Source organism: Rhinoderma darwinii, chromosome 6, assembly GCF_050947455.1.
Source record: "Rhinoderma darwinii isolate aRhiDar2 chromosome 6, aRhiDar2.hap1, whole genome shotgun sequence".
Classification (NCBI taxonomy): Eukaryota; Metazoa; Chordata; class Amphibia; order Anura; family Rhinodermatidae; genus Rhinoderma; species Rhinoderma darwinii.
The window spans coordinates 6,614,282-6,629,874 of record NC_134692.1 but is presented as its reverse complement, the minus strand read 5'-3'; the positions used below and the strand labels follow the sequence as shown (position 1 = coordinate 6,629,874).

The following is a 15,593-nucleotide window of genomic DNA, read 5'->3' as shown; positions in this document are numbered from 1 at the left end:
CATGGCTAATTTTTTTTCCAGAAACAGCACAAATCTATCACAGCAACATTATCACTACGTCTTCTTCCAAGTGGCGTAGAGTTGTAAGACTTTGGTAACATGCAGCTGATGGGCTGGAAATCATTCAGCTGCTTATTGGAGATCATGCTGTGAGAGAGGGAGAAAGAGCTGCTTCATACACAATCTGGACACAGAACTCCTACAGAAAACATGTACTGACATAATGGGGGTCAGGAGAGAATCCTCCATGTCGTAGTAGATCTCCACACCGGTCCATGACCTTGGAGAAGCAATGTGTAACGTCTTTGGTTGCTGACCACAAACTCCTTCCATCCGGTCAAGGCCCTACTCTCCAGAGACGTCCTGTTCCACAGTGACCACAGTGCGCTCGCGAGTTCAGTCCAGCCTTAAGGAGCCAGAGTGCACTCATGTGTGAGTTAAGTGCCTAATTAGCCCATGAGCACCCTGGACTATAAGAAGGGCCCAGCCACTTATGCCTTGCCTGAGCTTGTTGTTATCCTAGTTTGTCTCTGCAAATGGTCTCCTAGTGTTTTCCAGTTCCCAGTTCCTGCCATCTGTATCCTGTATCCCGTGCTATCCTGGTCAGGTGCCGTATCGAGTTGGAGTTGTGCTGTGCCGTATACCACGCCTGTCCTGTTACACCACGCCGGGTGTCCGCCTGCTGCCAAAGTCCCCTCCGATCCTGCCTTGCTACTGTCTGAAGCAACCTCAGGTACACCTATATGAACTATAGACTTTTACCTGTGTCCTGTTGGCCGGCTGCCATAACGTTAAGGCGATATGGTCCAGTGGGTCCACGCACCCAACGTGACACAATGGTTGACAGAACACATACCTGAGGAGGAGTAAGTGGTGGTGATTGTACTGAGGTCGCTCTCTGGGATGGATCCACAGCTACATTCATTCAGAGAACCAATGACTGTGACTGGAGCCAGACTGGGGTGTCGGAGTGCTGCTTTAAGGGGTGCCACTTGGTTGTACTGGACAGTAGATAGACATCCAACAAAGCCAATCGAGTTTACGCTGGAGATTTCTGGATCAAGCCCCGGATTATCTGTAGAAATAATAATATAATAATGATGACGGCTCCATGGAGAGAGACACCGGCGCCTCCTGTATCCATCTGAATGTAAACTCCAAGCATGAAGAATCTGTCCCCGTCATGCACATTCTCTATGTCGGTTTATTAGCCACATTTCCACAGCTCTCTATTGAAATTCTAATTTAATCAAACTTATTATGAAATTTCTAACACACCAGATTTATAGCAAAGTGCAAGAAATGATAGCGCAAGAGATCCCGGAGGTCTTTTCATGCAAGAACAAATAAATTCACTTTTTTTTTTTTTACGAATTTTATTTAAATTATTACAGTCTGCAAAAAGAGCTTTATTCTGGTGGTATACATAAAAGAGATAGATAGATAGATAGATAGATAGATAGATAGATAGATAGATAGATAGATAGATAGATAGATAGATAGATAGATAGATAGATAGATAGATAGATAGATATGAGATAGATAGATAGATATGAGATAGATAGATAGATAGATAGATAGATAGATAGATAGATAGATATGAGATAGATAGATATGAGATAGATAGATAGATAGATAGATAGATAGATAGATAGATAGATAGATAGATAGATAGATAGATAGATAGATAGATAGATATGAGATAGATAGATAGATAGATAGATAGATAGATAGATAGATAGATATGAGATAGATAGATAGATAGATAGATATGAGATAGATAGATAGATAGATAGATAGATATGAGAAAGATAGATAGATAGATAGATGGATAGATGGATAGATGGATAGATAGATAGATAGATAGATAGATAGATAGATAGATATGAGATAGATAGATATGAGATAGATAGATAGATAGATAGATAGATAGATAGATGGATAGATGGATAGATAGATATGAGATAGATAGATAGATAGATAGATAGATAGATAGATAGATAGATAGATAGATATGAGATAGATAGATAGATAGATAGATAGATAGATAGGAGAAAGATAGATAGATAGATAGATAGATAGATAGATGGATAGATGGATAGATGGATAGATAGATAGATAGATAGATAGATAGATATGAGATAGATAGATAGATATGAGATAGATAGATAGATAGATAGATAGATAGATAGATATGAGATAGATAGATAGATAGATAGATAGATAGATAGATAGATAGATATGAGATAGATAGATAGATAGATAGATAGATAGATAGATAGATAGATAGATAGATAGATAGATAGATAGATATTAGATAGATAGATAGATATTAGATAGATAGATAGATAGATAGATAGATAGATATGAGATAGATAGATAGATAGATAGATAGATAGATAGATACCCAGGCATCCTGTTATCTCAAGGGGAAAGCAGTCAGTTCTAGCCAATATAATTGATTCTCCAGGTAGAAGATTTGCTGTGGATCATGATGTTAATAATACAGTTCCAGTGTAACAACCACCGGCCATAGCAGCTCCAGCAGTACTGACCCTCCAGGCCGCTGTGTCTCCCTGCAGGGGGTGATGTGTGTGTGTGAAGTCAGTGAGCTGCAGTCAGTTCCAGCATATGGCTCAGTCTCCCTCTTTTCAGAGCCAGGAATGAATTGTTGCTCTGGTTGTGAGGGAACGGAGCTGTATTAGTAATGTGTTTTCTCTGAAATTGTCAAAATTCATTACTCACAGCCCAACCAATGAATCATAGCGCCCTACATGAAATATATCCGTAACCCTTATACTGCCGGACTGCGCAGTGTATTCTGACTTCCCGTGCCTGCAGGTGATCACAGCAGTAGCTAATGATTCACATCCAGAAGAAAACATGGTGAATGTGTGTCAGGCAGATGGCAGCGCTAAAAAGCATCTCTGTGGACTACAGTATATAGTGGCTGACACTGTATAGGCTCTGCGATTTACACTATATGAAGAATTTGTAGCTGGCACTATATGTGGGGGCTTGGTAACCTGCAATATATGGGAGTTCTGTACCTGTCACTGTATGGGGGATCTGTATATGTGTGTTCTGTTGCTTGTTTTATATGTGAAATGCTACTTGCACTTTATGTGGTCTCTGTGGCTGCCACTATATGTGGTCTCTGTGGCTGCCACTATATGTGGTCTCTGCGGCTGGCACTATATGTGGTTTTTGTGGCTGACACTATATGTGGTCTCTGCAGCTGGCACTATATGTGGTTTTTGTGGCTGACACTATATGTGGTCTCTGTGGCTGACACTATATGTGGTCTCTGTGGCTGACACTATATGTAGTCCCTGTGGCTGGCACTATATGTGGTCTATGTGGCTGGTACTATATGTGGTCTCTGTGGCTGGCACTATATGTGGTATCTGTGGCTGGCACTATATGTGGTCTCTGTGGCTGGCACTATATGTGGTCTCTGCAGCTGGCACTATATGTGGTTTTTGTGGCTGACACTATATGTGGTCTCTGTGGCTGACACTATATGTGGTCTCTGTGGCTGACACTATATGTAGTCCCTGTGGCTGGCACTATATGTGGTCTCTGTGGCTGGCACTATATGTGGTCTCTGTGGCTGGCACTATATGTGGTCTCTGTGGCTGGCACTATATGTGGTCTCTGCAGCTGGCACTATATGTGGTTTTTGTGGCTGACACTATATGTGGTCTCTGTGGCTGACACTATATGTGGTCTCTGTGGCTGACACTATATGTAGTCCCTGTGGCTGGCACTATATCTCGGTGCTGTGGCTGGCACTACATGTGAGCTCCATGGCTGGCATTTTATGTTGGCTCCGTGTCCGGCACTAAATGAGGGCTCCGTGTCCGGCACTGCATGTGGTCTCTGTGGTTGGCACTACATGTGGGTGCTGTGGCTGGCCCTATATGTTGGCTCTGTTGCTTGCACTATATGTGGTCTCTGTGGCTGGTGTGTATGTGGTCTCTGTGGCTGGCACTATATGTGGTCTCTGCAGCTGGCACTATATGTGGTTTTTGTGGCTGACACTATATGTGGTCTCTGTGGCTGACACTATATGTGGTCTCTGTGGCTGACACTATATGTAGTCCCTGTGGCTGGCACTATATGTGGTCTCTGTGGCTGGCACTATATGTGGTCTCTGTGGCTGGCACTATATGTGGTCTCTGTGGCTGGCACTATATGTGGTTTCTGTGGTTGGCACTATATGTGGTCTCTGTGGTTGGCACTATATGTGGTCTCTGTGGCTGGCACTATATGTGGTCTCTGTGGCTGGCACTATATGTGGTCTCTGTGGCTGGCACTATATGTGGTCTCTGTGGTTACGGACACGGTCGTGTGCATGGGGCCTTACTTAAATCCCCCAAAGGTATTCGAGCAGCGCCTCCAACCGACATATGTAGATCTGGTTACTCCACTCCCTGGCCTTTGTATTTTTTCCCCAGTGCTTTTAGATTGACCATACAAGCTTACAGAGCTCCTACCAATGACTGCCACTGTGATTACCATCAATCAAAAACACGTTTTTTTTAAGTGAAAATCGCACGGTGGCAAAATAAAAATCTGGACATAGTAATTAATTGAGAGAGTCTGAAATGGTCTGATAGCGGCAAATTCAGGAGTGAATCAATGATGAGGAACACAGAACGAGGACCCAAAATGGGCAAGACATGGTTAATAGTTTCCACGCTGCAGGGACAGATCATGTGGGAGAGGCCCCCAACTTTAGGTGGTAGAGTGTTCGATGGGTCCTGGGTGACATTACAACCTCTGCTCCACTTATGGCTACAGGTAGGGATGTAATTCTAGGGGCTTGAGAGGTTTCGGTCACACCCAAGCCCTGCAGGATAAGAAGGGCCAAAAAATCCCTCTGCACTATAAATAATGTTTGATCGTTGGGGGACCCATTATTTAGGGTATAAAGCTATGTGGGGTGCAGATAAAGAAGTCACACCTGGACCCTGCATGAGGGGGCCCAAATGCCCCTCTGCCACATCAGTAGACACCAGCAGTATAAATGGCACATGGTAGGTGGGGGCCCTGTTGCAGATTTTGCATTGGGGCCCATGATCTATAGATTACACCTACATCACTGATAATGACTGATATAAATACTGCATCTAGGCCGTCACTCCTCACTTGCCACTTTTTTACCCGAAAAATGTGCAAACTGTTACAGACTTCCTCAGAAGATGTCGTAGCGTCCCCTAATAAGGGGCAAACCGCATCTTCTACATATCACTTCCTCCAGTACTGACCATGCAGAATACATAGATGCACCCCTTGATATGTCTATCCTCATGTCAACCGCATGTTACACTGCACGAAAAAATTATGTCATCGGCAGGAAAAAAAATTCTACATCATTATAACCACAAGAAAGTAAGATGGACCATGGAAGATGAAATGTCACTTCTGATCTACCGACAACTTCCATTACAAGAACCAATTACAAGATTGCAAAATATTATTTCTTCCCTTAACATCGCACAACAAGGCAAAAAAATCCAAAGAGTAGCAAATTAGGAAAAGCAAACGGTAATGAGGCCAGTAACTCGGGTGTAAAGCCCGGACCCAAATGATGAAACATTTATACTGTCTGCAAAGAAAAAGAACTTAATGAAGTTGAATGCCTCAGGAAAAAAAAACAGAGAAGATGCCATGTATACATAAAAGTCTCTTATCACTGAGCTATATGCCGGACACGTTAGATCACAATCATCCGCAACCGCCGCTAATAACAACCCGAAAAACATCCGGAGTCAAATCAGGACAAGAAGAAAGAACGGAGACACAGAAGATACAAAAGCTAGAAAATCATGAGGTCATCGTAAGGCTGGATTCACACGAGCATGTTCGGTCCGTAAAGGACGGAACGTATTTCGGCCGCAAGTCCCGGACCGAACACACTGCAGGGAGCCGCTCTCCTAGCATCATAGTTATGTACGACGCAAGGAGTCCCTGCCTCTCCGTGGAACTACTGTCCCGTACTGAAAACATGATTACAGTACGGGACAGTTGTCCTGCAGCGAGGCAGGGACTCCTAGCGTCGTACATAACTATGATGCTAGGAGCCCGGCTTCCTGCACTGTGTTCGGTCCGGGATTTGCGGCCAAAATATGTTCCGTCCTTTACGGACCGAACATGCTCGTGTGAACCCAGCCTAAAAAAGCAAGAAAAATAATCTTCTTGTGCATCATAGGAGCAATATTATAGTAGTTATATTCTTATACATAGGAGGCAGTATTATAGTAGTTATATTCTTGTATATAGGGGCAGTATTATAGTAGTTATATTCTTGTATATAGGGGGCAGTATTATAGTAGTTATATTCTTATATATAGGAGCAGTATTATAGTAGTTATATTCTTGTATATAGGGGGCAGTATTATAGTAGTTATATTCTTGTATATAGGAGCAGTATTATAGTAGTTATATTCTTGTATATAGGGGCAGTATTATAGTAGTTATATTCTTGTATATAGGGGACAGTATTATAGTAGTTATATTCTTGTATATAGGGGCAGTATTATAGTAGTTATATTCTTGTATATAGGGGGCAGTATTATAGTAGTTATATTCTTGTATATAGGAGCAGTATTATAGTAATTATATTCTTGTATATAGGAGCAGTATTATAGTATTTATATTCTTGTATATAGGGGGCAGTATTATAGTAGTTATATTCTTGTATATAGGGGCAGTATTATAGTAGTTATATTCTTATATATAGGGGCAGTATTATAGTAGTTATATTCTTGTATATAGGAGCAGTATTATAGTAGTTATATTCTTGTATATAGGAGCAGTATTATAGTAGTTATATTCTTGTATATAGGGGGCAGTATTATAGTAGTTATATTCTTGTATATAGGAGGCAGTATTATAGTAGTTATATTCTTGTATATAGGGGCAGTATTATAGTAGTTATATTCTTGTATATAGGGGGCAGTATTATAGTAGTTATATTCTTGTATATAGGAGCAGTATTATAGTAGTTATATTCTTGTATATAGGGGGCAGTATTATAGTAGTTATATTCTTGTATATAGGGGGCAGTATTATGGTAGTTATATTCTTGTATATAGGGGGCAGTATTATAGTAGTTATATTCTTGTATATAGGGGGCAGTATTATAGTAGTTATATTCTTGTATATAGGGGCAGTATTATAGTAGTTATATTCCTGTATATAGGGGCAGTATTATAGTAGTTATATTCTTGTATATAGGAGGCAGTATTATAGTAGTTATATTCTTGTATATAGGAGCAGTATTATAGTAGTTATATTCTTGTATATAGGGGCGGTATTATAGTAGTTATATTCTTGTATATAGGGGCAGTATTATAGCAGTTATATTCTTGTATATGGGAGCAGTATTATAGTAGTTATATTCTGTATATAGGGGGCAGTATTATAATAGTTACATTCTTGTATATAGGGGGCAGTATTATAGTAGTTATATTCTTGTATATAGGAGCAGTATTATAGTAGTTATATTCTTGTATATAGGGGCAGTATTATAGTAGTTATATCCTTGTATATAGGGGCAGTATTATAGTAGTTATATTCTTGTATATAAGGACAGTATTATAGTAGTTATATTCTTGTGTATAGGGGGCAGTATTATAGAAGTTATATTCTTGTATATAGGGGCAGTATTAGGGCGGGTTCACACATGGCGGAATTTCACTTAAATTCCGCTGCGGACACTCCGCAGCGTTATTCCGCAGCGGAGCCGTTTCTCCATTGACTTTCACTTTAATTTAGCAGTGTTCGTTTACACGATGCGTACAATTCCGCTGCGGAGCATAGGCTGCGGAGCGGAATTTGGTGTCCGCAGCATGCTCTGTCTGTTGCGGAGCAGTGGCGGACTCATGGCGGAATTTCTCCATTGACTTCAATGGAGATTCAAAGTTCCGCAATGAAGTCCGCAGCTGTCATGCACATGTTATGTGTGCTGCGGATGCGTCTTGCTTTTTTAACTTGACATTTCTTCATTCTGGCTGGACCTATGTATTTCTAGGTCTACAGCCAGACTGAGGAAGTCAATGGGGCTCCCGTAATGACGGGAGCGTTGCTAGGAGACGTCAGTAAATAGTCACTGTCCAGGGTGCTGAAAGAGTTAAGCGATCGGCAGTAACTGTTTCTGCACCCGGGACAGTGACTACCGATCCCAATATACATGTATCTGTAAAAAAAAATGAAGTTCGTACTTACCGAGAACTCCCTGTTTCTGTCTCCAGTCCGGCCTCCCAGGATGACGTTTCAGTGTAAGTGACGGCTGCAGCCAATCACAGGCCAAGCACAGGCTGCAGCGGTCACATGGACTGCCGCGTCATCCAGGGAGGTCGGGCTGGATGCCGAAGGAGGGACGCGTCATAAAGACAACGGGCGGTAAGTATGAATTTCTTTTACTATCACTAGGGAAAGTGCTGTCCCTTCTCTCTATCCTGCACTGATAGGGAGAAGGGAAGCACTTTTCCCGCAGTCCGCAGCAGCTAGTCCGCATCAATTTTCTGCACATTTTGTGCAGATCCGCAGCCGTAATCCGCAACCCGGATTAGGTGCGGCATTGATGCGGACAGTTGCGGAGGAATTCCGCCATGTGTGGTCATGCCCTTATAGTAGATATATTCTTGTATATATGGACAGTATTATAGTTGTTATATTCTTGTGTATAGGGGGCAGTATTATAGTAGTTATATTCTTGTATATAGGAGCAGTATTATAGTAGTTATATTCTTGTATATAGGGGGCAGTGTTATAGTAGTTATATTCTTGTATATAGGGGCAGTATTATAGTAGTTATATTCTTGTATACAGGGGGCAGTATTATTGTAGTTATATTCTTGTATATAGGGGACATTATTATAGTAGTTATATTCTTGTATATAGGAGCAGTATTATAGTAGTTATATTCTTGTATATAGGGGGCAGTATTATAGTAGTTATATTCTTGTATATAGGGGCAGTATTATAGTAGTTATATTCTTGTATATAGGGGGCAATATTATAGTAGTTATATTCTTGTATATAGGGGGCAGTATTATAGTAGTTATATTCTTGTATATAGGGGCAGTATTATAGTAGTTATATTCTTGTATATAGGGGCAGTATTATAGTAGTTATATTCTTGTATATAGGAGCAGTATTATAGTAGTTATATTCTTGTATATAGGGGCAGTATTATAGTAGTTATATTCTTGTATATAGGGGACAGTATTATAGTAGTTATATTCTTGTATATAGGGGCAGTATTATAGTAGTTATATTCTTGTATATAGGGGGCAGTATTATAGTAGTTATATTCTTGTATATAGGAGCAGTATTATAGTAATTATATTCTTGTATATAGGAGCAGTATTATAGTATTTATATTCTTGTATATAGGGGGCAGTATTATAGTAGTTATATTCTTGTATATAGGGGCAGTATTATAGTAGTTATATTCTTATATATAGGGGCAGTATTATAGTAGTTATATTCTTGTATATAGGAAGCAGTATTATAGTAGTTATATTCTTGTATATAGGGGCAGTATTATAGTAGTTATATTCTTGTATATAGGGGACAGTATTATAGTAGTTATATTATTGTATATAGGGGCAGTATTATAGTAGTTATATTCTTGTATATAGGAGCAGTATTATAGTAGTTATATTCTTGTATATAGGAAGCAGTATTATAGTAGTTATATTCTTGTATATAGGGGCAGTATTATAGTAGTTATATTCTTGTATATAGGAGCAGTATTATAGTAGTTCTATTCTTGTATATAGGAGCAGTATTATAGTAGTTATATTCTTGTATATAGGGGGCAGTATTATAGTAGTTATATTCTTGTATATAGGGGGCAGCATTATAGTAATTATGTTTTTACACATAAACAAAAGATAATTATATATAATTTATGTACATATCTGGCTTAGTTTCAAAGTTTTCTAAAGGATCAGTTGCAGAGTTATTATATACGACTTTGTGCAATTGCTATTATTAATATATAGTATTCTAGGACTGGGCAGCCATGTGAAGTAATAAGTGATCATGTTCATGTAACGTATGCGCCGCTATTACCCTTATTAGGGCGGGTTCACACATAGCGGAATTTCACTTAAATTCCGCTGCGGACACTCCGCAGCGTTAATCCGCAGCGGAGCCGTTTCTCCATTGACTTTCACTTTAATTTAGCAGTGTTCGTTTACACGATGCGTACAATTCCGCTGCGGAGCATAGGCTGCGGAGCGGAATTTGTTGTCCGCAGCATGCTCTGTCTGTTGCGGAGCAGTGGCGGACTGGTTGCGGACTCATGGCGGAATTTCTCCATTGACTTCAATGGAGAGTCAAAATTCCGCAATGAAGTCCGCAGATCTTATGTGTGCTGCGGAGCGTATTGTTTTTACTACCATGACATTTCTTCATTCTGGCTGGACCTATGTATTTCTAGGTCTACAGCCAGACTGAGGAAGTCAATGGGGCTCCCGTAATGACGGGAGCGTTGCTAGGAGACGTCTGTAAATAGTCACTGTCCAGGGTGCTGAAAGAGTTACGCGATCGGCAGTAACTGTTTCTGCACCCGGGACAGTGACTACCGATCTCAATATACATGTATCTGTAAAAAAACATATAAGTTCATACTTACCGAGAACTCCCTGCGTCTGTCTCCAGTCCGGCCTCCCAGGATGACGTTTCAGTGTAAGTGACGGCTGCAGCCAATCACAGGCCAAGCACAGGCTGCAGCGGTCACATGGACTGGAGCGTCATCCAGGGAGGTCGGGCCGGATGCCGAAAGAAGGACGCGTCACCAAGACAACGGGCGGTAAGTATGAAATTCTTTGACTTTCACTAGGGAAAGTGCTGTCCCTTCTCTCTATCCTGCACTGAATAGGGAGAAGAGAAGCACTATTCCTGCAGTCCGCAGCGGCCAGTCCGCATCAATTTTCTGCACATTTTGTGCAGATCCGCTGCAGAATCTGCAACGCAGATTCTGTGCGGCATTGATGCGGACAGTTGCGGAGGAATTCCGCCATGTGTGGTCATGCCCTTACTGTTTTTCTTCGGCAGTTGTCAGCCCCAGCAATTCTTTGCCAGTCTTATGAACGTCTCCTATAATGTGTTAATGTTTTCTTACATGTGTAGCCTTTCTTCGCTTGGTGCAGATACATTTCACGCCTCAGGTCTTTCTCTGCTGTAAACTGAATTTTGTTTCTACTTCAGTTGTTCACTAATCAATAAGTAAATAAGAGTCTAAACGGCAGCTTTACCCATCCAGCAGCTTCTCACATTCTTTACATGTAAATCATTTATAACCAAAATATTAAAAAATAATGAAAAAACAAAAGCGAGAACTTAGAAAACAACTTCTTCTATTGTGAACAGATAATATCAGGGAGACTCCAGAAATAAATCACTGTCACTCGTCTGGCATGTGGTTATCAGAGACACTTTATGAGTTATAATATTTCTTTATATGGGTTGTAGCTCTGTTTTTTTTTTTTTAATACAGAGCTCCAAATCCCCTTCTTCAAGTTACACAGCCATATTATTACGTAATACAATTGCAGCTGCATAAAGCCACCACTAGGGGAGCTCACTACATACAGATTTATACATCTCCCATAAAACTCAATAATAGATCTGTCTTCATTAGGCTCCCCCTACTGGTAGTTGCAGGAAGGCAGGATGGGAAAAGCTGCACTAAAAGTATGTGACAAAGTATATAAATAGCTGTAACAGATTCGGATTTATGGGGTATCATTTTCCTTATTATATACAGTATGTATCTCATATCTATCTATCTATCTATCTATCTATCTATCTATCTATCTATCTATCTATCTATCTATCTATCGCATGTCTATCTATCTATCTATCTCATATCTATCTATCTATCTATCTATCTATCTATCTATCTATCTATCTATCTATCTATCTATCTATCTATCTATCTAATATCTATCTATCTCATATCTATCTATCTATCTATCTATCTATCTATCTATCTATCTATCTATCTATCTATCTATCTCATATCTATCTATCTCATATCTATCTATCTATCTATCTATCTATCTCATATCTATCTATCTCATATCTATCTATCTATCTATCTATCTATCTATCTATCTATCTATCGATCTATCTATCTATCTATCTACATTATCTATCTATCTCATATCTATCTATCTCATATCTATCTATCTATCTATCTATCTATCTATCTATCTATCTCATATCTATCTATCTATCTATCTATCTATCTATCTATCTATCTATCTATCTATCTATCTATCTATCTATCTATCTATCTATCTATCTATCTAGAGACATATATAATCTTTTCAATTGATAACATAGAAACATATTTAGTGCTTGGAGTATATTTCAGGTAAATTCATTACATTCGCACCCACTTTCCACTATATCCTGCATTAATCTATACGCTTAAGGCACAAATCCCACATAATTATATTCTATTTTTAAAGTGTGAGTTAGCACTGCAGTAAACCTCGTCAAACTGTATCTTATTATTTTATATTAATTAATTTTAACCCATAATGATGTATTTTCACTTATTCTAAGTATCATCTGTTGGTTATTTAACCCTTTGCTTCCCGCATCATCCAAATGGCGCCACTTATACTGCATGGCTGGGGCTGCAAGAAGCATTTCGGTCATGCAACGCTCGCTGTAACGTATCATAACTTCCAATGTTGTCCAATGGAGGAACATGCCAAAGATCAATCAAAAGATTTACGACATTTCAGGCATTCATGAATTTTTAGTTCAATGACCCATTCATTATACTTCCCCAGCATTGCAACTGCTAAGTGATGGCCCCGCTCTCCTCCACCGGGCAAAATGACCCGCTACCAACATAGTACGCATCCCTGTTATTATTGAACATTATTATTTACTTTTGCTGCTTCGGCCAGTTGCACCCTTGTCCCACAATATCGATCACCCGTGGCACATGCCCCTCTTGCCTCACCCCTACCTACATCTCTAACTCAATGTAATTGCTGTGATGCATTTAAGGTGATGAAGTGTTTGCACTAGAGACCATTGCATCATAAGATCTCAGGCTGAATGTGTGTGAACAATGCTGACAGTTTCCAAATCGCAGAACACAAAATTGAGTGCAAAATTATATGTGACAGCAAAATGAGACGCAACATAAATCCACATCCATGTTTAAATATGTAAACTATTTGCTAATTTACGGATTACTAACCGCAGATTTCAACTTGAAAATGCAATTCAAGACAGAAAGTTCTCCAAAGTAGACAAATTATATCAGTCCAGGAGAAACGTTCATCTACCAAATGTAAAGAACTCAGCTTCACCCTTCAGATATCATTTTTAATTTTATTAAGTATTAACTGCTGATCCTGCTGTCACTTTTTACTGGCAGCAATCACCTGTCCATGTTCTGAGACATTCCAAGGTCAAAATCTTATAATATGTAATGTCGAGGATAAAACTCAATTAAATTTAAATCATGGAAGAAAATGTAAGTGATTGCACCTCAAAAAATTTACGTGACAATGCTCTGTTTTATATTGTAAATCTATGTAATCTTATTGCAGTTACATTCTTGTACACAGGGGGCAGTATTATAGTAGTTATATTCTTGTATATAGGGGGCAGTAGTATAGTAGTTATATTCTTGTATATAGGAGCAGTATTATAGTAGTTATATTATTGTATATAGGGGCAGTATTATAGTAGTTATATTCTTGTATATAGGAGCAGTATTACAGTAGTTACATTCTTGTATATAGGGGCAGTATTATAGTAGTTATATTCTTGTATATAGGAGCAGTATTATAGTAGTTATATTCTTGTATATAGGGGGCAGTATTATAGTAGTTATATTCTTGTATATAGGGGGCAGTAGTATAGTAGTTATATTCTTGTATATAGGAGCAGTATTATAGTAGTTATATTCTTGTATATAGGAGGCAGTATTATAGTAGTTATATTCTTCTATATAGGGGGTAAGTATTATAGTAGTTATATTCTTGTATATAGGAGCAGTATTATAGTAGTTATATTCTTGTATATAGGAGCAGTATTATAGTAGGTATATTCTTGTATATAGGAGGCAGTATTATAGTAGTTATATTCTTCTATATAGGGGGTAAGTATTATAGTAGTTATATTCTTGTATATAGGAGCAGTATTATAGTAGTTATATTCTTGTATATAGAAGCAGTATTATAGTAGTTATATTCTTGTATATAAGAGCAGTGTTATAGTAGTTATATTCTTGTATATAGGGGACAGTATTATAGTAGTTATATTCTTGTATATAGGGTCAGTATTATAGTAGTTATATTCTTGTATATAGGAGCAGTGTTATAGTAGTTATATTCCTGTATATAGGAGCAGTATTATAGTAGTTATATTCTTGTATATAGGAGGTAGTATTATAGTAGTTATATTCTTCTATATAGGGGGTAAGTATTATAGTAGTTATATTCTTGTATATAGGAGCAGTATTATAGTAGTTATATTCTTGTATATAGAAGCAGTATTATAGTAGTTATATTCTTGTATATAGGAGCAGTGTTATAGTAGTTATATTCTTGTATATAGGGGACAGTATTATAGTAGTTATATTCCTGTATATAGGAGGCAGTATTATAGTAGTTATATTCTTCTATATAGGGGGGAAGTATTATAGTAGTTATATTCTTGTATATAGGAGCAGTATTATAGTAGTTATATTCTTGTATATAGAAGCAGTATTATAGTAGTTATATTCTTGTATATAGGAGCAGTGTTATAGTAGTTATATTCTTGTATATAGGGGACAGTATTATAGTAGTTATATTCTTGTATATAGGGGCAGTATTATAGTAGTTATATTCTTGTATATAGGAGCAGTGTTATAGTAGTTATATTCTTGTATATAGGAGCAGTATTATAGTAGTTATATTCTAGTATATAGGGGCAGTATTATAGTAGTTATATTCTTGTATATAGGAGCAGTATTATAGTAGTTATATTCTTGTATATAGGAGGCAGTATTATAGTAGTTATATTCTTGTATATAGCAGGCAGTATTATAGTAGTTATATTCTTGTATATAAGGGCAGTATTATAGTAGTTATATTCTTGTATATAGGAGCAGTGTTATAGTAGTTATATTCCTGTATATAGGAGCAGTATTATAGTAATTATATTCTTGTATATAGGGACAGTATTATAGTAGTTATATTCTTGTATATAGGAGCAGTATTATAGTAGTTATATTCTTGTATATATAGGGCAGTATTATAGTAGTTATATTCTTGTATATAGGGGGCAGTATTATAGTAGTTATATTCTTGTATATAGGGGGCAGTATTATAGTAGTTATATTCTTGTATATAAGAGCAGTATTATAGTAGTTATATTCTTGTATATAGGGGGCAGTATTATAGTAGTTATATTCTTGTATATAAGAGCAGTATTATAGTAGTTATATTCTTGTATATAGGGGGCAGTATTATAGTAGTTATATTCTTGTATATAGGAGCAGTATTATAGTAGTTATATTCTTGTATATAGGAGCAGTATTATAGTAGTTA

General features: G+C 38.1%; 1 protein-coding gene across 1 annotated transcript in view; it reads right to left on the bottom strand.

Annotated features, from left to right (window-relative positions):
- The window catches only part of CNTNAP5 (contactin associated protein family member 5), a 393,202-nt gene that overhangs the window by 15,989 nt on the left and 361,620 nt on the right, over window positions 1-15,593 (bottom strand). The window contains exon 22 of the mRNA XM_075829064.1: window positions 857-1,075. Within this exon, the coding sequence (XP_075685179.1) occupies window positions 857-1,075 (219 nt within the window). The remainder of the gene's footprint in view (window positions 1-856; window positions 1,076-15,593) is intronic.